The 24,877-nt window shown below is 36.1% G+C and overlaps 1 protein-coding gene across 8 annotated transcripts in view; it reads right to left on the reverse strand.

The window, feature by feature from the left end:
- AKAP9 (A-kinase anchoring protein 9) overlaps positions 1-24,877 on the reverse strand; it is a 185,597-nt gene that overhangs the window by 112,996 nt on the left and 47,724 nt on the right. For 4 of the 8 annotated variants that reach the window (XM_027847845.1, XM_027847843.1, XM_027847842.1 and 1 more), the window contains exons 4-9: positions 24,227-24,277; positions 23,724-23,894; positions 16,720-16,875; positions 8,206-8,403; positions 2,691-5,129; positions 737-950 (exon numbers count right to left, since the gene is read on the reverse strand). In XM_027847845.1, coding sequence (XP_027703646.1) covers positions 737-950; positions 2,691-5,129; positions 8,206-8,403; positions 16,720-16,875; positions 23,724-23,894; positions 24,227-24,277 — 3,229 coding nt within the window. The remainder of the gene's footprint in view (positions 1-736; positions 951-2,690; positions 5,130-8,205; positions 8,404-16,719; positions 16,876-23,723; positions 23,895-24,226; positions 24,278-24,877) is intronic. The other 4 variants (XM_027847849.1, XM_027847844.1, XM_027847846.1 and 1 more) reach the window with 3 other exon arrangements.

The following is a 24,877-nucleotide window of genomic DNA, read 5'->3' on the forward strand; positions in this document are numbered from 1 at the left end:
GGGTCACCTACTAACTCAAGTCTTAAAATGTAATTTTAGTTGTGTTTTATTGTATTTTTATCTATTTTGTTAAATATTTCTCAATTACATTTAAACCTGGTTCAGGCCACATTCAGAAGTCTGGTGGGCCACATGCAGCCCACAGACCATGGGCCTGACACCTCTGCCCTTCACAAGGCTGCCTCTTATACTTAATATGGTCCTATTAAATTGTGATATTAAAGTACTCAATAAGAAGTTAAGTAGATCTCTCAAGTATACTTAGATTAGCTATAAATATTATTCAAACTTTATTTCATTATGAAAAAGGGAGTTATCAGAGGGAGGCAAATGCCATCGGGGAAAGCCCCTGGCTATCACTCCCAAAAGCAGATGCGGCTGTGGCCCAGGCCTGTGAGTTTAAGACCTATCACTAGGTCTACCTCCTAATTTGTCCCAAGTTTGTATTTCTGGGGGACTGGGTTGGTCTAAGGGTCCACGGGAGGATTTGGGCAGGCCCAGGGATAGGGATCAGTCTGGGCCTTCCTAGTAGAGTACTGATCTCTCCAACAGCCCAAGGACTGTCTTGGTTTCCTTGGGCTGGAATTCCATGGCTAATTGATTTCCTCAAGACTGAGTTAAAATTATGACATGGCAGGGCACAGACAATTACAGTATATATCCCATAGCATTTATGATTGTATTCAGATGTCAACTGGGATGGATATTACTCATAAGAACAGCTTCCACAATTTACCTGCTTCTTGTCTCTTTACATTCTGTAGCTCTAAAATATGTATTTTCTGAAGCTCCTTCATCTCCTCTTCATGAGCAGAAACAAGTCCCTCTCTAAGGCTGCTTAGCGCACTTGCTCTCTCCTCCTCCATGCAGACACGCACCTGCTTCACGTGAGCTGAATGAACCAGGGAAAGGCAAAGGTGCTGCGCCTCCATCTGAAGCCTCAAATCCGCCTTCAATTTAAAGTACACACGTTGCAAGTATTTTAAAATGACAAGTGCAACCATTCATTCTTTCTCTGCATTTATTCTTGTCCAACTACCTAAAAAAATGTCCTTATCAGCTGCATCTCAGAATTTATTTTTCTTTACTGATTTTCTATTTTCTATTAACTCAATTTGTAGGTTAAGCAATATTTCTTTACACTAACACTAAGGTAAAAAACAATTTAATTCTTTCCAATTATTTCCATTATCACCACTTAAAAAGTTTTTAATATAGAATTCAGATGATAATAGCACAAGAGATGTAAAGACAACTCATAATTTTCAAGGCCATAAGTACCACAGATTTTCTGGGTGTCTTTTTTAAAATATACTTTTTAGGTTACATTTACACTGACTAAATATTGAGCAAACCTACAGAATTTTAAGCATACATCAAATGTGGAAATGTCCGAATAAAACAACAAGTTCCCCTTTAGAAAGCTACACAATGGAAACATGATCACTAAATTTATGCAATCATTTGATATGGAGCTTTGTAGAGATATTCAGTGTGGATATAGTTAACTCTTGATTATCCATACTAATGGATAAAAATAGTCTGTTACTGTATTTCACAGAAATCCAGATTTACAAATCTAGAAAACCATAAAGGTTATAAAGTCTTTATTTTACAGATGAGGAAACTGAGGCCAAGAAGGGTGAAATGTCTTGCCCAGGGTTATACTGCTAATTAATAGGAAAATTAGGACTATAAAATTGAGGTAAAAAGAGCTGAAAATCCACTGGCCCAATACAATAATACAATAAAACAGAGAAGTCAACTTCTAATGTACTGAGGGCCACAAGTGGTAAGAAACATCTCTGAACTTCAGTGGTTTGGCCTTGGGCTCAGCCCTGAGAGTAACCAACATAGTCGAAGGAGAATGCAAGGAAGGAAAGTGAAATAATCTGCTGTAATACATTCTGTACTACTTATCACCTTTAAGCTACTTAATAAAACAATTCATTCTTTAAGCCATGGTCAGAAGATGGGAACTAAATGGCAGCTGAAAATGTTTTACTTCTACAACAGTCAGAGAACTGATCATTTAAGCAGCTGGTCTTCAGATAGAGCTATTTTCTCCTAGGAAACTTTCATTCTACAAATTTAGGTGATTTGGGGCATTGTAAGAGGAAAACATCATGTGCCATGATCTCTAAAATAATCAAATATTCAACAGATTTAAAGAGTTGACAGATATCAACTTCTTGATTTCTAAATTCATAATTAAATCAGCATAAAGTGGCCTTATTAACTAGAAATATATTTTTTTAAAATCTATCTTAGTTAGGCAGCAACATGTATCATCCTAATTATAATACACATACTTATAACTTCCAAATCATTCCATAATAATTTTCATTAATTATGTTATTGTTCATGGTATTATAGCTGGCAAAATATAAACTGTCAAATGTTTCCTCTGGCTTTATCTGAACATATAAATTGTCTTCATATACAGTCAGAGTTTTAAAGTTTTTCAGATCTAACATAACACTTAGAGAAAATTAGGATAATTTTAAATATTTTTCTATATAACATCTGCCTGAAAAATAAGTAACAAGCCCTAATGAGAATAACTTGAAAAATGTTTTCATTCTCCCTTTCAGAATGTTCATTTATATTTTTGTAAAGAACAAAAATACTTTCTAAGTAAGAGGTTTTTCCGTCTTCTATCTTAATCACACACGAATCAGTCAACAAACCTGTTCAGATTTCAGAATACTGAGCTCCTGCCGAAGCTGGTCATTTTCACTCTGTGCAATGGCCAAAGATGATGATGACGACTCATCAGCCAACTGCTCAGTCACAGAGTCCACGTGATCCAAAAGTGAATACTTTTCAGGTTTCCCCAGTTCTTGATTGATTTCTTTTTTAACAGTCTCATCTTCAAATGAAACTTTATTTTCCTCTATGATCTGTGCCCCTTCACTAAAATCTTCATGTATTTTAAATGCAGGACTTTCAGAATCTTTACTTCCCTCTGTTTGAATACCATCTTTAAAACTGCACGGCTTAAGTTTTAACTCATCCACATGCTCTGCTCGACTATGGCCAACGATGATTTCTAGCTCTTTGCATCTTTTTAAAACTTGTTCTTTCTCTTGCTTTAAGGATTTAACTTCCTCACTTAAGTGATTAATTTCACCATGCTTCTGCTTTAACTGTTCAGAAAGATCTGACAGTCTCTCAGAGAGTTCTAATTTCTCTCGCTGGGTCACCTCAAGCTTCTCCATAAGTTCTGTAGTATCTTTCTCAACAACTTCACCAACTTCAGAAATCTCTGCTGTGAAAGGCTTGTCATCTTTACAGCTTTCACAATCTGCACTTTTAGTTTTCACTAGAACTGGCTTACTTTTCTGTAAATGATAAAGCTCATCAGTGAGAGCCTTCAGCTTCATTTGATATTCTACTTCCTGCTTGCTTTTACTGTCCTCTAAATCAGCTTTTACCTTCAGAAGACAAGCATATTCTTCTCGTAACTCCTGATAGTTAACCTCAAAATTTTTTTCAGCAAATGAATATGTGTTCCTTTGTTTCTCGATCTCTTCATTTAGCTGAGTGCATTGCTTGGTGAGCCTCTCATTTTCTTCTAGGAGTACATCAATTTTTTTTTGCCAGTCACAGTCTTCAGATTTGGGCTTAACTGAATCTACAAAAATCAAGCTTTCTTCTTTGCTAATAGGAGAATATATTTTCAGCATGTCTTCCAGAGCTTTCTTTTCATTTTTAAGAACGGTATTCTCAGTTTCAAGTTGTGTAAATTTTTCTTGAAGGTCATCTTCTTTCTCTTTTATTTGCTTCTCCAAAAATTCAGTTTTAAGTTGTAACTCTTGTACTTCTTGCTCAAGCGTGCCCTTTTCCTTTTCTTCCTGTCTGAGTACTTCAATCTCTTTCTGAAGTTCACTGATTTGAAGGGTCATCTCTTCTGATTTTGAATTTACAAGAGATTGCTGTAAATCTTTCAGCTTTGAAATTTCTAAAAGTAACTGATTCTGCTTAGTTATTAAATTGTCCTTTTCAAATTGCATGGCCTCTATCTTTTGACTCATTTCATTATGTAATTCCTCTATTTGCTGTTTATAGTGAATACCTAAGTTATCTTTAAGTTTTTCTACATTTATTTCATGTTCAATTTCTAAGTCTTCTCGGAGTTTAGAGAGCTCCTCTTCGTGACTGAAGAGCAGCTGAGTTCTCAGTCTTTCCAATTCCGCTTCTTGAGATTCCGCCATTCTGTCTAACACAGCATTCTTTTCTTTCTCTAGCATTTCAAGCTTTATCTTGTAATTGGTAACTTCAGCCTCATGTTTTAATTCTAGCTCCTTCCTGGATTCAGATGCAGACACAATCTGGGCTTTCAAATCTTCCACACTGCTAAGCAATTTGTATGCTTCATTGAGTTTACCTTCCTGCTCAACTACTGTCTGTCTAGCTCTCTGAACCTGGTCCCTGGAAAAGCTTAATTCTTCAAAAAGGTCTTCAAGCTGTCTCTGTAAAGCAGACTTTTCTTCTGAAATTACTTCTAATTCTTCTTTTATTTTTTCCCTTTGAGAATTAGCATCTTGAAGTTTTAAATTCAATTCAGTAATTGCCATATTCATTAACTGTATCTGATTTTCATTTATTGGAATATTTGGACATGATTTTAAAGTATTTTCTAGTTCTCCTTTATGTCGTGCATTAAGTTCATCTATCTGTAACACATGCTGTTTTATTAACTCTTGTTTCATCTGCACAATCTGCTGCCCATACATTTCGTCCAACTCTGCCCGGAGTTGCTCCAATTTTCTTTGAGTTTCTTGTTCCATTCTTTGCACCATATCAGCTTCAAATTGGCTGTCCTTATGATTTTTCTTCTGAAGTTCTTCAACAGTCCCCATTAGTTGTTTTATTTCATCAGAACACTGTCTTTCTTTTTGTTTAGAATTAGTTAATTCTAGTCTTATATTATTTATTTCTTGGTTCTTTTCTATAATCTGTTCTTTGAATTCCCCCAGCAATTTATCAGTAGCTGATAGCTTATCCTTCAGCTCAAGTGAGTTTCTTTCTTCTTCTATTATTTTTGTTTTTAACTCTTCAATGACTGATTCCTTTTCCTGTAATTCCTTTTTACTTGAATCTTCTACTTTTTCATTTTGTTCCTTCTGAAAATAAGACAGAGAATCTTTAACTGATGGCAACTTAATAAATACTTTACAACTATGTCTTCTAGGTTTGATAGTAAAGCATTCTCCTTTCATTTTATACTTGATTGCTTTTAATAATGTCTGATTTGTATATAACAGGTTTAAATTGATACATTTTTATTTTGAAGTTTCTTAAACGTTAAACACTGTGCATATACATGTAGTACTCTGGATATTCAGTTAGGAAGGGGGTCAAAAAGCATAACCATATAGAAGGTCTGTATTCTGCAGGACTGCTAAAGACAAAAGGGTCCTGAATTACCTCAAATATACTACTGACCTAGATCTTATTAGTGACCTAGAGGTAACTTATTGGAAAAGGATGGAGAAAAAGTGATTCATAGATGCCTGATGTCTTGGCAGTATGCCTGAACCAGAAGTCACTTAATATAGCAAAACTTCAAGCCTAATCTAGGAAACTATAACATTCTGGTTTGGCAATCCAACCCCAGAATTCCAGTCTAAATTGAAATTTGGATTCAGAGAGGAAACTTTTTCTTGACTCCAGTTCAGGAGTCAGTTATAGAGTCATGGACAAGGAGAACTATGCTCGACAAGAACAACTGATAACACCATGGCTTGTGGACTGTGAGTCACTTGAGTTAGACTACTACTTATGCATTTTATCTATGAAAAATTTTAATTTACGTTAAAATTTTAACAGCATTAAATTATATAGTATAAACACTATACTGTAGCTAGTGGGAAGGGAATAGACATTTATATAGTACCTACTATGTGCCAGGTACTGTGCTAAGTACTTTGCAAATATCATCTCATTTGATAGTAAAATAGTTTGGTACTATAAGTGCCTGGCACATAGTATTATCATTGTTGAGTCGATTAGTTATGTAGGTACTTAATAAACATGTGCTGAACAAATTAATTCCAAAAGCTACCTAAATCGGTTTCTGACTTGAACAGTCCCACATACCGCTGGCTGTAAAATCTTTTTAAAGACCTGCTTAAATGAGATAATATTAGTAAAGACTTTAGCACAGTGCTAGGCACATAGTTGGTTCTTCATGTTTGTTCCCATTCCTTCCATTTCTAATGACATCATCTGCCCTGCTTAAAAACTTTCAATGGTTCTCCATTGTTTATTAAAAAAAGGTCCAAGTGCTATAACCTGGCATTCAAGACCCTACACGACCTGGCCCCACCAGACCTCTCTAGTCTTTCCCTCTGCACTTCTATACTGGCTTTGCTCCAGTAAAACTGAGCTACTAATGGTTCACTAGATGTGCCCCTCCCTTTGTTCAAGGTGTTCCCTACACCTGCGACTGGCACATAGTTAGCACAGAATTAATGCTTATTGATTTGACTTGAATAGACTTCCTTTCTATAGCTATTTATTGGAATACTTCTAGCTCTTCCAAGGTCAAGTCAAACAATCTCTGCAGAGGCTTTTTTCTCCACTTCTCCAATATGGCATAACAATTTTTCCATTTTTTTTCCATCTGGCAAAAATCACATTTTATTTATACTACTATTATAGTTCTTTCTATTGGTATTATGTCTCCTTACTAGGGTCTTAGCTTCCTGAATGCAAGGGCTGTGACTTCATTTAGCTTTATACCCACCAGTGTATGTGTTATTTTTCAAATAACACTAGTGAAACGTCTATATGGCAATTCCAAATATGACGGTCTTGATTTTTCTTAATTATATTTAAATAACAAGACCTATCCTGATCATTGCTTCATTCTCTAGCATTTATATGTCAATGACTTCCAGTGGTTTCTGCGCTTTTAACACACAATCATTGCTTAATTTCATAAATTCTCTTTTCCAGTCAGCTAGTTTTATAAGCATGGTACCATTCTTAACACTTCTCTCATTTTCACTGCTCATATTCAATTAAGGGCCAAGTCCTATTGATTGTAGCAACACAGAACTGCTTGCATTTGTCCCTTTCTCTCCACACACCACAACCACCCCAGCTGTGGTCTTCCTTACCTCTCACTAGGACCATTTCAATAGCTTCCTAACTGGTCTCCTTACTTCCAGTCTCCTCCCTAATCATATTCCTAAAACATAGCTCTGACCATGTTACCCCCCTGCTCAAAAAGGTCCAGTGGGTCTCCAATGCCTCCAGAACTCCATCCCAACTCCTCCGTCATCCTAATGCACATTACTCTCCTTCTGGCTCTCTACCTGTCAGCTAGGTGACTTGATTTGACATTCCATCTCGTCTTTGTGTCTGTGTACAGGAGGCCTGCCTTCGATGGCTAAAAGCCACTCACTGTAGCTTCAAACTTCTTTCCAAGTTTAGCTCCAATGACATGCCCTACACAAGCCCTATCTTGATGACCTCCACCTACCTCTGGAAATTGTGTTTTATTTATTTTGGATATATATTTTTTTGTTTATCAGTTTTCACCTTTCTCCCCCAAACCGAATGTAATCTTAATGACAAGGGCTGTTTCATTTCTGTTTACATATTATTTGTGTCTGGCATAAAATAGGCCCTAATAAACTTTTTTTGAGCAAATAAGTGATGTTATATTTGATTTTTTTTTTAATAAAAGGGAATTAAAATTTTGCTTTGAGAATTTTTTTGGAATTTCACAATATCCCTTGAAAACACAGAGATCTTCTTAGGTAGCATACTAACAGGGTCAGAAATCAGAGTCTATATAGAAACATTATTAATTTACAGTTTCCCTCTTAATGTAATCTGCTCATAACACTGAATTAGCATGGATTTATGCTAGACCTTTTCCAAAGGCCTTAATCATAAGACCTAGAAGAAGGGCTTCATCACCACATAAAAGTTTAACTTGGGGCTTAGAACTCAAGACTTGCATGATTATAATGGGGCTGTAAAAAGTTATAAAATAAATTATTATTTTATCTCTGAAAAGAATTTTTCTTCATTATAAAGCTTTTGTGAATCATTTGCATAGTAATGATGAAATGAATGTTTATTTCTAAAGCTTTTTAAATTAATTCAAAGGGTGATAAAAAATTAATATAAAGTTAATTGCAAAGCTACAAATCTTTTGGTAGACTATCATTAAAAAGAGCATACCATCTCATAAGTTCTAATTTTCTCTTGCAAGAAATTAATTTGCATTTTGAATTCTTCTTTCTTCTTTTGATAATCTTCTAATAAATGGTCTTGTTCTTCTAGCTGCTGCTGATGAGTGAGAATCTGTTGTTTGGCTTGAAGTAAATCTGCAGCTGTGCTACTATGACTGCTATTTCTCAGAGTTTCACTAGCCTGTAACTAAAATAAAAAAAGGCAAAAAAATGACATTAAAAATGTTAGCAATGACATTTGCACAAAAAAAGGAAGAAAGAAGAATCCTTTGTTCTTTTCCTTTGATACCACGATCTGTACATCACCCCCCATCCCCACGCCCTTTCCCAAATACAGTTCTGAAAAAACTTCCATTTTGACCAGGATGAGAATCACTTAACAGGGTATACACTGTTTAACAGAAAAAGAAGTGCCCTTCCACAAAAGTTATATTACCATCATGAGTTAGAAATGGAAGTCCGCTATGAAACTATTCAACTTGGAGCAACATTGGGTAAAACATAGATCTGCTCTGATCCCACCAAAGTGGTCTGACCTAGGTCTAAACTCCCTCCAGCCCCCAGTTAACTACTAGTTAACTACTTTACTTGCAAGAGTTCTTGTAATAATGTGAGCTACAGAGAGTTTTATGATGAGATTTCAATAACTACACAATAAAAATATATAACCATATATAGAAAAAAATATATCAAGCTTTGCATTTGCCTAGAAGGAGACTTACAGTCTCCTAAACATAATATATTGATTCAATTACATAGACCACCCTCATAATGGAGGTAGCACCCCTAAAATGAAATTTCTTTGAAAGGGGAAAAAACTTTCTGGACAGACGCTGAAATCTAATGTCATGATAGTCCCACTAGTTTAACACAAGTCAATTTTTGGAGGAAAAGTATAGACTTTATTTGGAGCAATGTTAATAAGAGCTGTGTTGTTTCATACTTTATCAACTAGAAAGGTTTGTAAAATAGTAATTTTATACCACCTTCAATTTAGCAACCTGTGTACCAACCAGTTGGAATAAAGCAAGATGACTATGCTGAGACTAGGAAAAGCCTCTCAATCTAGAAAAAAGCTCTCTCAATCAATCAACACACATTTATTAAGAGCATGCTATACACCAGGCATTATGCTAGGTGCTAGGGGTACAAAAACAAAAATAAAACAGTTCATGCCTTCAAAGAGTTTACATTTATTGGAGGAAATGACATGCAGATACATAAATATACATAAGAAATACACAAAGTAAATACATGGTAATTTTTTTGTTGAGGGCACTAACATAGGGAGAGCAGGAGTCGGTTCATTTTGTTATAAAAAAAAATTCTGAAAAGTCAAAATTATGGCACTGCTAGAAAAGTTAATTCCTCTTTTCCAATTAGTGATGTAAGAAAAGAAGTGGAGGAAAATGCAACTAATGGTATGAACACCAAATACCAATAGAAGTGATAGAAATGCAACTTATATGACCACAGAAAAATGTCATGGTCAAGATTAGTTGGACCAGTATATTACGCTCAGGAGATTATCAAGTCTCCTTCTAGGCAAATGCAAAACATATACTATGACATATTTTTTCTATATATGTTTATATACCTTTATTATATAAAACTCTCTGTAGCTCTCATGCCCTTATCACAAGAATTCTTACCGATTAAGTAGTTAACTAGGGAGATGTGGGGGCTGGAAGGAGTTTAATCTTTCTTTGTGTTATGGATCCTTTCTCAAAATAACTTTTTAATTTCTTCAATTCAATTTTATTTTCATGAATATCTCCTCTCTCTCCTACTGAACCCCAAATAGGTCAGTAAGAAAATAAGAAAAAATAAAACCTCTGCTACAAATATTATAGTCAAAACAAATACTCACATTGGCCATGTCCAAAAAAAAAAATACACACACAACATACATACAAATGTCTCAACGCGCACTATGAGTCTCTAGTTTCTCTATCAGGAGGTGGGTACCATGTCTCATTATGAGTTCTCTGGACATGCGGTTGTTCATTGCACTGATTGGAGTTCCTAAGTCTTTCAAAATGGTTTGTCTTTACAATACTGTTAATGTATAAACTGTTCATCTAGTTCTGATCACTTTACTCTGCATCAGTTTATAGAGATTGCTATAAAACCATCCTTTTCATCATTTCTTATAGCACAACAGCATTTGATCACATACATATACCATAATTTGTTCAGCCATTCCCCAAGTGATAGGCGCCCTCTCAGTTTCCAATTCTTTACTGCAACAACCACCACAAAATATTGTACATAAGTGCTCTTTTCCTCTTTTTTTGCTCTCTATGGGATGACAGACCTAGTAGAGTTATTTCTGGGTCGGAGTACATACAGCTTAGTTAGCTTTTTGTACATAGCTCCAAATCGCTTTCTAGAATGGCTAGACCAGTTCACAGTAATGCACAGTTAACAGAACATTATATACTTGTTCTCCCACAGACTCTAGAACTTGTCATTTTATTCTGTCAACTTTACCTATCTGATGGCTGTAAGGCGGTACTTTAGAGTTGTTTTAATTTGCATTTCTCTAACTATTAATGATTGAGAGCATTTTTTTCATACAGTCATAGGTAGCTTGGATTTCTTCCTTTACAAGGTGCCCATTCATTTCCTTTGACTATCACTTTGGGAAAGGCTCCTAGTCTGACAGGTAATTTCCTCTTTGCTCTTCTAACCTGTTTACGATGTCACCCTTTCTGTCTAAGTTCTGTATCTATTTGGAGCTTGTCTTAGTGAGAGATACTAGTCTATAACTAGTTTCTGCCAGATTGCTTCACAGTTTGCTCAAGTTTTGTTGGTGAGCTCTGGGATCTTTTGGTTTATCAGACACTAGGCTACTGTGCTCATTGGCCTCTGTGTACAGTGTATTAATCTCTTTGATTGATCATCCTTTCTATTTCTCATCCAGTACTAAACTGTTCTGATGACTACTGCTTTCTGGTAGTTTAGTGTGAGATCGAGCACTGCTAGGCCCTTTTTCTTCCCACTTTTTTCCATTAATTCCTTGATATTCTCGATCTTTTGCTCCTCCTGATGTATTCTGTTGTTGGTTTTTTTTTTTTTTTCCCTAACTGTATAAAGTAATCCTTTGGTAGTTTGGTTGCTATAGCACTGAAAAAGTAAATTAACTTAGGTAATATTGTCGTTATTATTTTGGCTCAGCTTAACCCATGTCCAATTAATATTTCTCTAATTACTTAGATGTCTTTATTTGTCTAAAGATATTTTACACTGTAGTTGTGCTTATATAGTTCTTGTTTTTGTCTTGACAGGTATGTAATACCGTCTGCAGTTATTTTAAATGGAATTTCTCTATCTCTTCCTGCTGAATTTTTTGGAACTATAGGCAGAAATCCTGATGTTTGATGTAGGTTTATTTTATATCCTCAAACTTTGCCAAATTCGTTAACTGTTTCAATTATATTTTAGTTAACTTTAGGGTTATCTAAGTAAACAGTTAACGTTTCCTCTTTGCTTTGTGCTTATCCTCTCGGCTTCTTTTTCTTCTCTTATTGCTATAGTTAGCATATTTAGCACTATATTAAACAGTAATAGTGATAATGAACATATGTGCTTTACCCCAATCTTAAACTAGAGGGAAGGCCTCTAGTTTATTCCCATTACAGACAATGCTGACTCTTGGTTTTACTTATATTGATGAAAAACTTCACTCCTATGTTTTCAAGTGTGTTTTTTTTTTTTTTTGATACACATGTGCGGTAGTATGTCAAAAGATTTTCTTACATCTATTGATATAACATGATTTTTAAAAATTAATATGATCAATTATGTTTATAGCTTTCCTTATACTGAGTCAGCCCTACATTCCTAGTATAAATCCAGCTTTTTCAGTGTGCAGTCTTTGTGATATGTTATAGTTTCCTTGTTGGCATTTCATTTTAAAAAATCTTTTTTTTGCATCAGTATTCATCAGGGAAACTGGTCCAGTTTTCTTTCTCTGTTCTGCCTCTCTTTGGTTTATGTATTAAGATCATATTTATATCATATAAGGAGTTTGTTGGGACTTCTTTTCCTATTTTTCCAGTTTCTATAGTATTGGAATTAATTGTTCTTTAAGTGTTTTATAGAACCCACTTGTAAATCTAACTGACCCTGTATTTTTCTTTGGAAATCATTTATGGCTTCTTCAATTTCTTTTTCTTAAGTTGGGTTGTCTTCTATTCTATATACTGTTAATTTAAGTATTTTATAGTATGAAAATATTTTCAACTTCATTTATATTGCCAGTTTTATTGGCATTTAATTGGGCAAAACAGTTCCTAATAACTTGTTATTTCTTCTTCATTGGTAGTAAATTCATCTTTTTAAAAAAATTTTGATATTCCTAATTTGTTTTCTTCTTTCTCTTTTAAAAATCCAGTTAGCTAATGGCTTATCTACTTTTTTCTTTTTAATGACAGCTCCTGGTTTTATTCATTAATTGAATGATTTTTTTTTGTTTTTAATTTTGTTAATCTCTTCCCTGATTTTTAGGGTTTCTATTAGTTGATTTACTCTTTATTTTCTTGATAAAGTGTTTAGAGATATTAATTTCTCTCTAAGAACTATTTTAGTTATATTCCAAATTGTTGATGTTTTCCTGTGATTTGTTCTTTGACTCACCTGTTTCTTTTTACTTTAAACTTATTTATTTTTTAAAATTTAATTTTTTATTACAATTTAAGTTTTTAACTGTCTCCCTTCCTCCCTCTCTATTCCGCACTGAAGAAGGCCATCACTTGAGATAGATTTACAAATTTATGTAAAATCATACTATGCATACTTCTACTTATCAGTTCTTTCTCTGGAGGTGGACAGCATCTTCCTTCATAGGTCCTTTATGGTTGATTTGAATATTTACAATACTCAGAATAACTTGGTTATTCACAATTATTCTTTGAACAATATTGCTGTTACTGTACATAATGTTTCCTTAGTTCTGCTCATTTCACTTTTCATTATTTCATGTTAAGTCTTTCCATGTTTTTCTAAATTCAATCTGCTTATAATTTCTTACTGCACAGTAGTATTGCCTCACAGTCATATACCAAAACTCATTTGGCCATCAATTGAGATTGATGGGCATCTTCTCAATTTCTAGTTCCTTGCCATCATAAAGAAAGCTGCTATAAATAGTTTAGAACATATAGGTCCTTTTCCTTTTTCCCAAATCACCTTGGGAAACAGATCTAATAGTGGTATGGATAGGTCAAAGGGTAGAATCATGTTTACTTTTTTGTGGTTCTCTTGAGTCCTGAATTTCTTCTATTGAGTTCTGATCTTTCTGTCAGGCATGCTTGGAAGATTTCCATTTCATTAAAAATCCATTTTTCTCCTTGTAGGATTATACTCAAGTTTTCAGGGCTGAGTTATTCTTACCTCTAAGTCCCTAGATCCTTTGCCTTTTGAAACATTATATTCCAAGGTCCCTGCTCCTCTTAAGTGGTGGCTGGGAAATTTTGTTTTATCCTGACTATGGCTCCTTAGTACTTGAATTCTTCTTTGCTGTCTGCTTGCAGTGTTTTTTCTTTAACCTAGAAGCTCTGGATTTTGGCTACAATATTCCTAAGAGTTTTCATTTTGGAGTTTCTTTCAGGAAGTGATCAGCAGATTCTTTATATTTCTACTTTGTCTTCTGGTTTTAAAATATCTGGAAGGTTTTCATTTACAATTTCTTGAAATATGTCTAGGTTCTTTTTTAGCCATTTTTCTTTTTGGTCATTTACTTTCACGTAGTCCAGTGATTCTTATATATATATATATATATATATATATATATATATATATATATATTTCTTTTCAATCTGTTTTCCACATAAGTTGTTTTTGCTATGAGATAGCCTATATTTTCTTCTATTTTTAATTTTTTAAACTTTAATATTTCTTGTCTTATGGACAATAATTATTAGTTTCTATTTGGTCAATTCTAATTTTAATAATAATACCTAACATTCATACAGTGCTTACTATGAGCCCTTAGGCACTGTGCTAAGTGCTTGACAATTATTATTTCATTTTAACCTCACAACAACCTTGGGAGGTAGGTGCTATTATCATACACATTTTGCAAATAAGGAAACTGAGGCTAACAGAGTTAAATGAGTTGCCCAGGGTCACTTGTAAGCTAGTAAGTGTCTGAGGTCAGATTTGAACTCAGGTTTTCCTGACTTCAGGCTTGGCATTCTACCCACTGCTTCACCTAGCTTCTAGAGAGTTTTTTCTTGGTAAGGTTTTGTACCTCTTGTTCCATGATATTAATTAACTTTCCAAATCTTTTTCTCTCTCATTTCTTTCCATTTTTTCCCTCTCTAGGTCTCTAATTTGGGTTCTAAAATTATTTTTAGCTCTTTTTAAAATGCTTGCTTCCTATCTTCCAGGAATTCTAGTTAAACTTCTATCCAAGCTGGGTTTATATTTGAGGCTCTGCTTTTAGATGTTTTGGAGCCATTCTCTTCTTCTGAGTGTGTGTCCTGAGTGTCACTGTCACCACAGCATCTCTTGATGGTGGTATGTTTTTGTTTGTTCATTTTTCCAGCCTGCTTCCTGACTTTGGACTTAGCTGGGCTCTGTGCACTTCTGGGAGAAACATCTGAACTGACCATTTGTCATCTTGGATCTTTCGGATGCTTTCCTGGGGAATTGAGCATTATGTTATGTTATTCCAAGATCTCAAGGATCGCTCAGGCTGGGCACCTGAAATCTTCTAATGCTCCTAAAGCAATGAGATCTGGGGCAATGTCCGATTATTGCCCTCCGGGTGTGAGCTCTGCAAGTTTCTGACCCTGGTCTGGGTATGCAACACTCCTACGGGCTTGTCCTTCATTGGAAGCTCCAGTAGACTGTGGCTAGACTCAAGACACTGTCAGCCAGATGGAAAACTGCTGGTTTTGCATGAGCAAACTACAGGGTCCCCTTTTGTCTGGGATCCCCGTCCTCATTAGTTCACTATAGGCTTCAGACCAGGCTAGTGGCTAGAACTGACACTCTGCTCTGCTTCCTGGGTCAGAGCCACAAAGTTGGTTTGCTTCTGAACTTGTTCCTCACTCAGTACACAGCCTAAGGCCCAGAACTTTTCCTTACCCTGCGATGCCAAACCTAGACACAGGTCCCCTCCTAGGTCCACCTTGGGTCTGGGATCTGGAATGGGATAGTGAGGGACAGCTCTGTCACTTGGCACCTGTTCCTGCACAAGGCTGGGGTCCCTTTAAGACCTGTTCTTACCCCAGTACACAGCCTCAGTCCTTCTTCAGTTCCAGCATACGGCTGTATCTCTGGCCAAGTCCTGTCCCCAATATCCAGAGAACTCTTTGTCTCCCTATACTGACCTTCATTAGAAAAAATAAAAGAGACTTGCTGTGATTTTTTTCTTTTAATTTCCTGATCAGGAATTGGCTTGGTGTATTTTCTAAATCTTTGAGGAGAGTCTGTGTTGGAGGAACTGAGCTATACTTGTCCTGCTATTCTGCCATCTTGGCTTTCTCCTCTCAGATGGTTTTAAAAGTATGAAAAAAAAAAAGAATTACAGAAGAAATCAATTACACTGAAATGCAGTTATTGAAAAACTAAAAAAGTAAGCTCATGGGCCCCAAGTTAAGAATCCCTGATCCAGGTTCACACAGTCAATTTCTCATCACAGCAGCTCTTCCACAAAGTTTCTGGGTGGCCTTGGAAGAGGTACTTCCTTATATACCAGTGTCCTCAAAGTGAACCTGGAGGAACAAGTCCTGGACTTGCTTATGAAAATGTGTTTAATAAAAGATGTAGCATGATGAAAGACAAATCTCAAGCCCGAAATCTGCTTTTTTGTAGATTTTTTTTGGCAGTTAATTCATGCTAAAAAATTCATCAATTGTGAAGGAAACCATCATCATGAAAAGAAAGAGGGTCCCATCTAGTCATCAATGTTACCTCTGCTTATTAGAATTGACCATTATATTTTTATATGCAGACATTTTTATCACTTCTGCTCCTACACACACACACACATACACACACACACACAAACACACACAACTACAAATGAATGGTAAAGGAGTTTTTTGAGGGTGAGAGAAAGATTAATCATTAGTCTTATTATTATTTGCTCAGAGCATTTTTTTTGTTCCAGGGAATTGTTACTATTATTATTGTTATTGCCTAGAAAATTATTTAGCTATCATACTATTTTGAGGAGAAAGTTCAGTCTCAGCCATGGAAACCATTAGTAAACAACGATAATGTAAAACATTGAACTTTCTGTCATCTGTAATTCTTGAAATGGAAAACAAAAGGAGAAAGCAGAGAAACCAATGAAAAGGAAGCCACCAAGGGGAATATAAACTAACGTTTAATTAATATGATTAGCTGGCACCCACTATTTCCCTTATATAATAATCCAGAATAAACAAATATTAGATGAACATAGTATTTATCCTGAAAGACACAAAAGTTATAAGAAATAAATTAAACTATTTTTAAATAAAAATTTACTAGCAAGAAGACTTACATGTTGGAACTGTATTTGCAACTTTTGACTTTGTTCTGTCAGTTCTAAAAACTCTCTCATAGTCTCATCTTTTTCTCTTCTTGCTTGCTGTAGGTTAGCAGTAAGTTGGGTTATGATGCCATCTCTTTGCTTAATTGCAGCTTCAAATTCTTGAAGCTATAAAAAAAGTGAAAACGGGTGATAAAAAACAAAACTTAAAAAAATGCAATTATAGGTTAATTGCTATTAAAATGATATACAACTAAATGTTGAAATAATACGTTAGATTCTAAAATCTTATTTCAGCAGGCATTTCCTTTCTCTTTTTTAAAACTGGGTTTCCCTATCTCTCCCAGGCTGGAAGCACAGGGGTTATTTATAAGCCCAGTGTTACTCTGACTGGCACAGGCGCTGAAGACCTGTTCTGTTTCCAACTGGTCCAGTTTGCCCCCCCTCAGGCAATACGGTAGCCTCCCAGTCCCTGGGGTTCATAACATTTAGACGCCTGATCATTTCCTCTAACCTAGACAACTTCAATAGCTCCTAACTGGTCTGCCCCTCTCAAATTCATTCTTCTTAAAGCTTCCAGCTTAATCTTCCTAAGGCCTTATCACAAACCTTCAATGGTTCCTATTATCTCTAGGATAAAATAAAAACTCCCCAGTTTAGCATACGCGGCCCTCAGCAGTACCTTTCCAGCCTTATTTCACGTCATTCCCCACCTGTACACGATCTATATTCCAGCCACACTGACCGACTGGTTACTCCTCAAACTCCACACTCCCCCCTTCCTTGTGTTTGTGTCTAATCACTCCCGTTCTTGTAATGAACCCCCTGCTCCCCACTCTCAATGCGTAGGTGCCGCCTCCCTCAGGACACATTCTCTGCACCCTCCTGCAGTTGCTAATATTCTCTCCCTCCTCAAGGGATGTTTTGCACTGAGGTATCTGTGTACGTGCTGTAGTCACTGGACAGTGCTATTGTAACAGCACTGGCCATACACTGAAGTGAGACCCAAAGACAGACCGTGGGCTCATCGGTGGTCCTACAGGTGGAGAGAAGGGAAAAGAGGCAAGCGCTATCTTGAAGTGGAATTAACAAGCTTTGATGTGAGGGGTGAGGGAGGTGACCAGTTGAGGATGACTTTAAGCTTGAGAACCTGGATGACTGGAAAGATGGAGATCTCCTCAACAAAAACAGAGAACTTAGGAAGAGAGGGTTGAAGAGGAAGTGGAAGATAATGGACTCAGTGCTGGACACATTGTGCATTTGAGATGCCTGTGGGTGACTTCTCGTTAGGAAATGGCTCTTCCTTCTTTCTCCCACCCTCGATGGAGAAAGTGGCCTCATATTTCACTGCAAAACTTAAGGCCATTCCCCAAGAGCTCTCTTTTCTCTGCTCCTTGTCTCACATCACTCAGATGCCTTCTACCATTTCTGCCTCCTTCATAGCTGTCTCACATGAAGAGGTGGCCCTTCTCCTTTGTCACAGCTGGAATTTAACAAAAAGATAAACTGAGGCAGATCTTTTCATAAGATAATATTTACGAGCAGGGGCATGTTACCTATCAATAAATGGGTCCATGGCTTGTCTCTGTTTATGCCACAGACCCTGAGCAAGAGGAGAGTTCCCCTTTCACAGGTTTTGAGGAATACAGAACAAAGAACTGAAAAGGGTAGATGACATCATGGGACTGGGGGCAACACAACTGGTTATGGAGCTGAGGTGCAGGGAACATGACTGGTTGGAAGTCTGGTAACAGGGGCCAGCAATGACCCCTCACGTCCCTTCTCTCATAAGACTAAGAAATGCTCTTTGTTGCAGTCCAAGTGCAAGAGAGCGGCCCAGACTTTTGGACAGCAAACCAGACATCTCTGAAGGATGACTTGGTGAAGTAAAGATATCAGGCCTGACGCCCTTGAATTCACACACATTCCCAAGATCAGTTAAATTCCTTGAGGCAAGAAAGCTGGATTTTTAAACTTAACCCATTACAGGCCAGCTGAATTCTAAACAAAGTTCAGAGATGAAGAACCACGACTTAAGCAGTTATACAACAAAATCAATTAATTGTAAATAGGATCAATAAGAAAATGATACAGGATCAATCTTAATCTTCTCCCCTTGATCTCATCTTCTCCAGCAGATTGCCCCCTCTCTCACCAATCTTCAATCTCTCCCTGTTTTTTGTTTTTTTTTGGCTAGGCAATGGGGTTAAGTGACTTGCCCAGGGTCACACGGCTAGTAAGTGTTATGTGTCTGAGACCGGATGTGAACTCAGGTCCTCCTGACTCCAGGGCCGGTGCTCTATCCACTGAGCCACTTAGCTGCCCCTAATCTCTCCCTATTTATGTGAGGCTTTCCTATCGCCTATAAACACACCCATGTCTCCCATCTGTAAAAGCCTCTCACTTCATCCGTCCCTTCCTCCTAACTATTGCCCCATGCCTCCCCTCCCTTTTGTGAAAGAAGGCTGTCTATAATCAGTGCCTCCACTTTCCTTCTTTCTTCTCACTCTCTTCTCAGATTTCTGCAGACTGGTTTCCAACATCATCATTCAACTGACACTGCTCTCTCCAAAGTTAAAAATGATCTTTAAATCACCAAATCCAATGGCCTTTTCTCAACCCTCATTCTGCTTGACCTCTCTGCAGCTTGTGACACTGTCAGCCACCCTCTTCTCCTTGATACTTTCTTCTCTTTAGGTTTTCGTAATACTTGTTCTTGCCTAGTTCTGTCTCTACTTATCAAAGCATTCCTTCTCAGTCTCCTTTGCTGGGCTTTCATCCAAGGCATGCCCACTAACTGTGGGTAAGAGTTCCCCATGATTCTGTCCCTGGCCTTCACATTCTTCTCTATACCAACGGTAGGCAAACTAGTCCACAGGCTGCTTTTCCTCTTTTTCTAGGCCTGTGAATTAATAATAGCTTTTACACTTTTAAATACAATAAAATTTTACTTATAAATATAAAAATCATCTTAGCTCACAGGCTCTACAAAAATGGGCTGAAGGCATGATGTGATCCATGGGCCATAGTTTGCCAACATGCTCCAAATTACTTCATTTAATGATCACATCAGCTCTCATGGAGCTTCTTCCATCTCTACGCTGACGATTCCCAAATTTGCTTATCCAGGCCTAACCTTTCACCTGACCCTATGTGCCACAACTCCAACTGCCTACTGAACTCAGTATGTCTAAAACAGAACTCATCTTTTCCCCAAAGCCCTCTTCTCTTCTTAACTTTACCTATTACTATTGAGGGCACCATCCTAGGTGTCATCCTCAACTCCTTTCTCTTACCCCCCTCATCTGCAATCTTTTGCCAAGACCTATTGTTTCAAATCATCATAACATTTTTCATACAGGCCATCTTCTCCTCTGATACTCCACTATCCTGGTCCAGACTCTTATGGTCTCCCACCTGGACTACTTCAATAGCCCACTGGTTTGTCTCCCTGCTTCAAGTCTCTCTCTTCTCCAGTCCATGTTCCACTTGCCTGTCAAAGTGATCTTCTCAAAGTGTAGGTCTAACTGCATTACACCCCAGTCCCTACTCATCGACATACTCCAGGGGCTCTTTATTACCTCTAGGATCAAATATAAAATTATATGTATGGTTATTAAAGCCATTTATAACCTGGCCCTTTCCAGTCTTCATATATTACATATCCAGTGACACCAGTCTATTTGTAGTTTGTCACACAAAACACCCCATCTCCCAACTCAGGCTATTTTTACTGTCTGCCTGGGATTCTCTCTCTTCTTATCATCCTCTGGTCTTCCTGGTCTCCTTGAAGTTTTGGCCAAAATTCTACCTTCTACAAGAAGTCTTTCCCAATCCCTCTTAAAGCTAATGCCTTCCCTCTATTGATTATCTCCAATTTATCCTTATATATTTGGTTTGTATGTAGCCATTTGCATGTTGTCTCTTTCATCAGACTGTGAGTGCCTTAAGAACAGGGACTCTTTTTTATTTTTATTTTTGGTCTTTCTTTGTATCCCCAGTGCTTAGCATGGTGTCTGGAGCACAGGAGGTAAATGCTTATTAACCGACTGATTCCAGATAAGATTTATGCATGGGCCCGAACTATTGCAAAGGATGACAAGGCATGAATGGATTGTTATCTGTAACAATGATGGGAATATTCATATCCATGTGATCAGGAGAACACAGACTGATATATAATGTCTCCACTTTACTAACATAGATAAAGCCCTTGATTAGGACATTACCAATGTCTCTAAATGTCAATGATATACAACGTACTTGTTATATTTTATTTTTAAGTTATAATATCTGTATTGTTAGCTGTCATTTTTCATCTTGACAAGAGTATTTAATGACTTAAAAATCACTCAATTATGCCTTAACAACTTCAATAGGCAAGGAGAAATATTAAAATCTATAATTCTAAATTTACATTTTCCCTGAATAAACTCCACAACATTAATTTGCCTTGCATTCTTTCTAATGAAAATAAGTATTATTTTGCACAAAATTTCTTCTCAATGTATACCACACACACCTAGAGGAGCTTTCAAAGGAAAGCATTATTTTACCCACAAAATTTATTAAAGGAATAAATTTTTTATTCTAGACCTATACTTGTGCAGTCATGAAAGACAGTAACATTAGCCATAAAGCTGAATGATTTTTAAAGTGATTTTCCTAGTAAAGTTAATTGAAACACTGGATCCTGGACTTTTAGTCCAATTAGAAAAACAAAATTACAGAGGAAACGAGAACCCCCCACCAAGAGATTTTATAGTAAAAGGGAAATTATTTCTGAATATTTATAGAGAGAAAATATAGAATTTTGCTATTTCTTCCTAAATATGGAGGGAAAACACACGATTTAATTGAGGCATACTTCAAAAGAATTTCATAAGCAATTTCATAGCAAAATTATTTTACATAAATTAAGAACCTTTAAAATATTCAATATGAAACATGTTGCAAATCATCCAACAACAAAAGCCTGTATTCCTCTTTCCAAAAAGTGGGTAATATTTTTGCTAGTGCAATAATATTATGTAAGCAGGATATAAACATGCAGTTGCCAAATTCTTTGTTTTGGCATATTCCCATACTTGTGGGAAAATGAAAATATAAGACTAGCAAAACCACTAAATATACTCATGATATATTTTCAGTGAAAACTGTCCAACATTAGAACTGATTACCATGGGAGGTTTTTGGAATACACTGCCTTCTTGATGGAAATAGGGTAGATATTATTATTTTTAAATAGTAGACAAATATATTCTTATTAGATCAGTCAAATCAATTTCTTCTGTCTCTATTCTAAGTTGGTAGGTTAGATGTTTTGACTCATTATTTTAACTGAAAAGTATTTTGATTTCCTAATTCCACAGAATATGAAGATCTGTTAATTCTCCACTAGGAAAACGAAAACTCCTCTTCCCCTCATTTTCATTCTGGAGATATCAAGTAAACAGAACATTAGTGACACATCCCTATTCTTGTCTCTATGAATACCTACTAAGGAATATGCAACAGTGCTTTCTTCTGGCAGGAACTGTAATCATCAGGTCACTCTTACTACAAAGCTATTTTTTTCTCTCTTTTTCATTGTATCCTAAGGAGAACAGCCTATCACGAGTAGTCACCCAATAAATTAGATAGGCACCACAAGAACTCACATACCAACTATAAAACTACAGTGTATTTAAGTCACAATTTTCTATGTGGATTGCTACAAAACAAAGGTTTTCTACATTGTTATTACAGGATGATAGATGAAATATAGTATAAAATATAAAGACAGAAAATGTGCAATTCATGCTCACTTCTATCATTTACTAGTTTTGTGACCTGAACCTGTTGGGCTCTGAGCCTCAGTTTATTCATTAGTTAAATGGAGATAACATCATCTGCTCAACCCACCTCATAAAGTTTTTGGAAGAATAACATGTAAATAACTCTTTAAAAGAACTTTAAGAACTTGAAAAGTTCTTAAAAAGAACTATGTAAATCATTAAATACTACACAAATTTCTGATTGTTAATGTCATAACTGGGGCCTCTAGGTAGCCCAGTGGATAGAGCATCAGACCTGGAGTTAGGAAGATGCCTCCTACTGAGTTCAAACCTGACCTCAGATACTAACTAGCTGTGTGACCCTGGGCAAGTCACTTAACCCTATTTTGCCTCAATTTCCTCATCTGTAAAATGAGCTGGAGAAGGAAATGAATGGCAAACCACTCCAGTATCTTTGCCAAGAAAACCCACCCCAAATGGGACCATGAAGAGTCAGACTCCACTGAAAACGAATGAACAACGAAAAACTATTATAACTACTCTTTAACTCAGTTACCAAAAAATTAACCTACTGAACTGTTTGAATAGCAATCTAAAACATAGTAATAAGAAATAAGAATTCAACTAAATACTGTTTAAATTATCTAAGGTTCTTTAGAAATTATTGCACATAAACAAAAAAAGGGAATTTTGTAAAACATGCAGAAATATGAAACACAAATTAAGGAAAAAAAACAAAAACTAATAAATTTTAAATGGAATGAGAAACAAACAGTTATTACAATAATATGAACGTCAAAGGTACCCTTATCTCAAGTTGTTCAAAAGAAACGTCTCTTTTAAATCAAGAAGCAAATGACACATTTTCATGTCCTCCAAGTCCCACTGTCTATTTAAACAGTCTATGGTCTGCAGCAAACCTGGTCAGTCATAGAAAGAACTCATTTTCTGGGCAAGCTGAGATCAGGAAAGTCTGATGAATAATGATTTCCCTATTACATAAAAAAACTCCAACTGATTCTAAGATTTATTTTCTGAATATTATCCAAAGAACATACAAGGATTGAAAATTGTGACTATGGAATATGAATGAAATGTGTCCTAATTTACATCAGGACAACTATAACTTCAATATTCATGCTTAAAACTATCTCTCAACAATAGTCATGCACTAGTCATGGATATGAAGGTCTCTGTTTTGATAAGCAATAAACAGGAAGCAACATAAGGTAAGTATACCTGCTGCAATCCTTCTGTGCCATACGCTGCCCTCATCTCCTCTAGCTCTCTGGTAAGCTCCTCAATCTCTTGCTGCTTCCCAACCAATTCATTCTCCATCATCGCTAGTCGTGTCGAAGGGTACTGTGCTCCTTGTTCAGAACAAGACTCACCAACGCCAAACTCTTCTTCCTAAATCAATCCAAGGTTCTTAAAAATCAGTACTTAGAGCATTCCTCAAGAGGAGCTTATTCAAATGCTGACTTCCATGTCATCTAAGAACTTACTGACTTGTTGTGTGGTTAATGTAATTTGAACCTTAAAAGCTCTGACATAAAGAACAGTTGCAAATTCTGTTAATATTAAGCTTTTTAACAAAAACTGAGTGTCCTGTATGAAGTTAAAGACACGTAAACACCACAAAGATAGCACCACATGCAGGAGAAAAGACTGATTAGCAAGCTAGTAGACAAGTGCTCTTAGTATTAAACACTGTTATTATTACATAACTTGTAATACTGTACCATTAATAAATTTGTAGGAATATCTGCTCTCACCAAACTGCAACCATTGACCTGTATAAGAACAATTTCTTAATATGTTATGAATTTAAATATAACAATCTATAGCTAATGGAAATATATTTTTTCTACACATGTAACAAAAATGCTTCATTACTATTTTATTCAGTTTGGACTAAATTTTTACAGACGCATGATAAAGATATGACAATGAACTGCAATTCAAAATGAGTATACTTTTCACTTCAGAAGGATAAAATATATCAATTATGACAAAAAATAGTTAAGCTGTTTTAACAAAATCGTGTGAAACCAGTTCAGTTTTTATGAAACATCTTATCAAAATTTTTCTTTTAAATTGCCATATTTAAGATGTGTTCAAGCCAGATCCATTTCTAATCAAATAGTTTACTAGTGCTAGGTTAGCATTACAACATTAATACAAATGTTCAGGAGGCTGGTTGTAAGATGAAAATTATGTTAAGATGGACGCTTACATAAAATTACTCAAGACAAGGCTTGGAACATCCTGACAATTCTGCCTCTCTCCCCACCCTCCTCCTGCCCATTCTATTAAGAACATCCATTTCTACAAGACTGTTTTTTTTCCTTATTCCTGCCCTCTTGCAGGCCAACTCAAGCTAATCTCCAGCA

The sequence above is a fragment of the Vombatus ursinus genome, unplaced genomic scaffold, assembly GCF_900497805.2.
Source record: "Vombatus ursinus unplaced genomic scaffold, bare-nosed wombat genome assembly UNPS02005459.1, whole genome shotgun sequence".
Lineage (NCBI taxonomy): Eukaryota > Metazoa > Chordata > Mammalia > Diprotodontia > Vombatidae > Vombatus > Vombatus ursinus.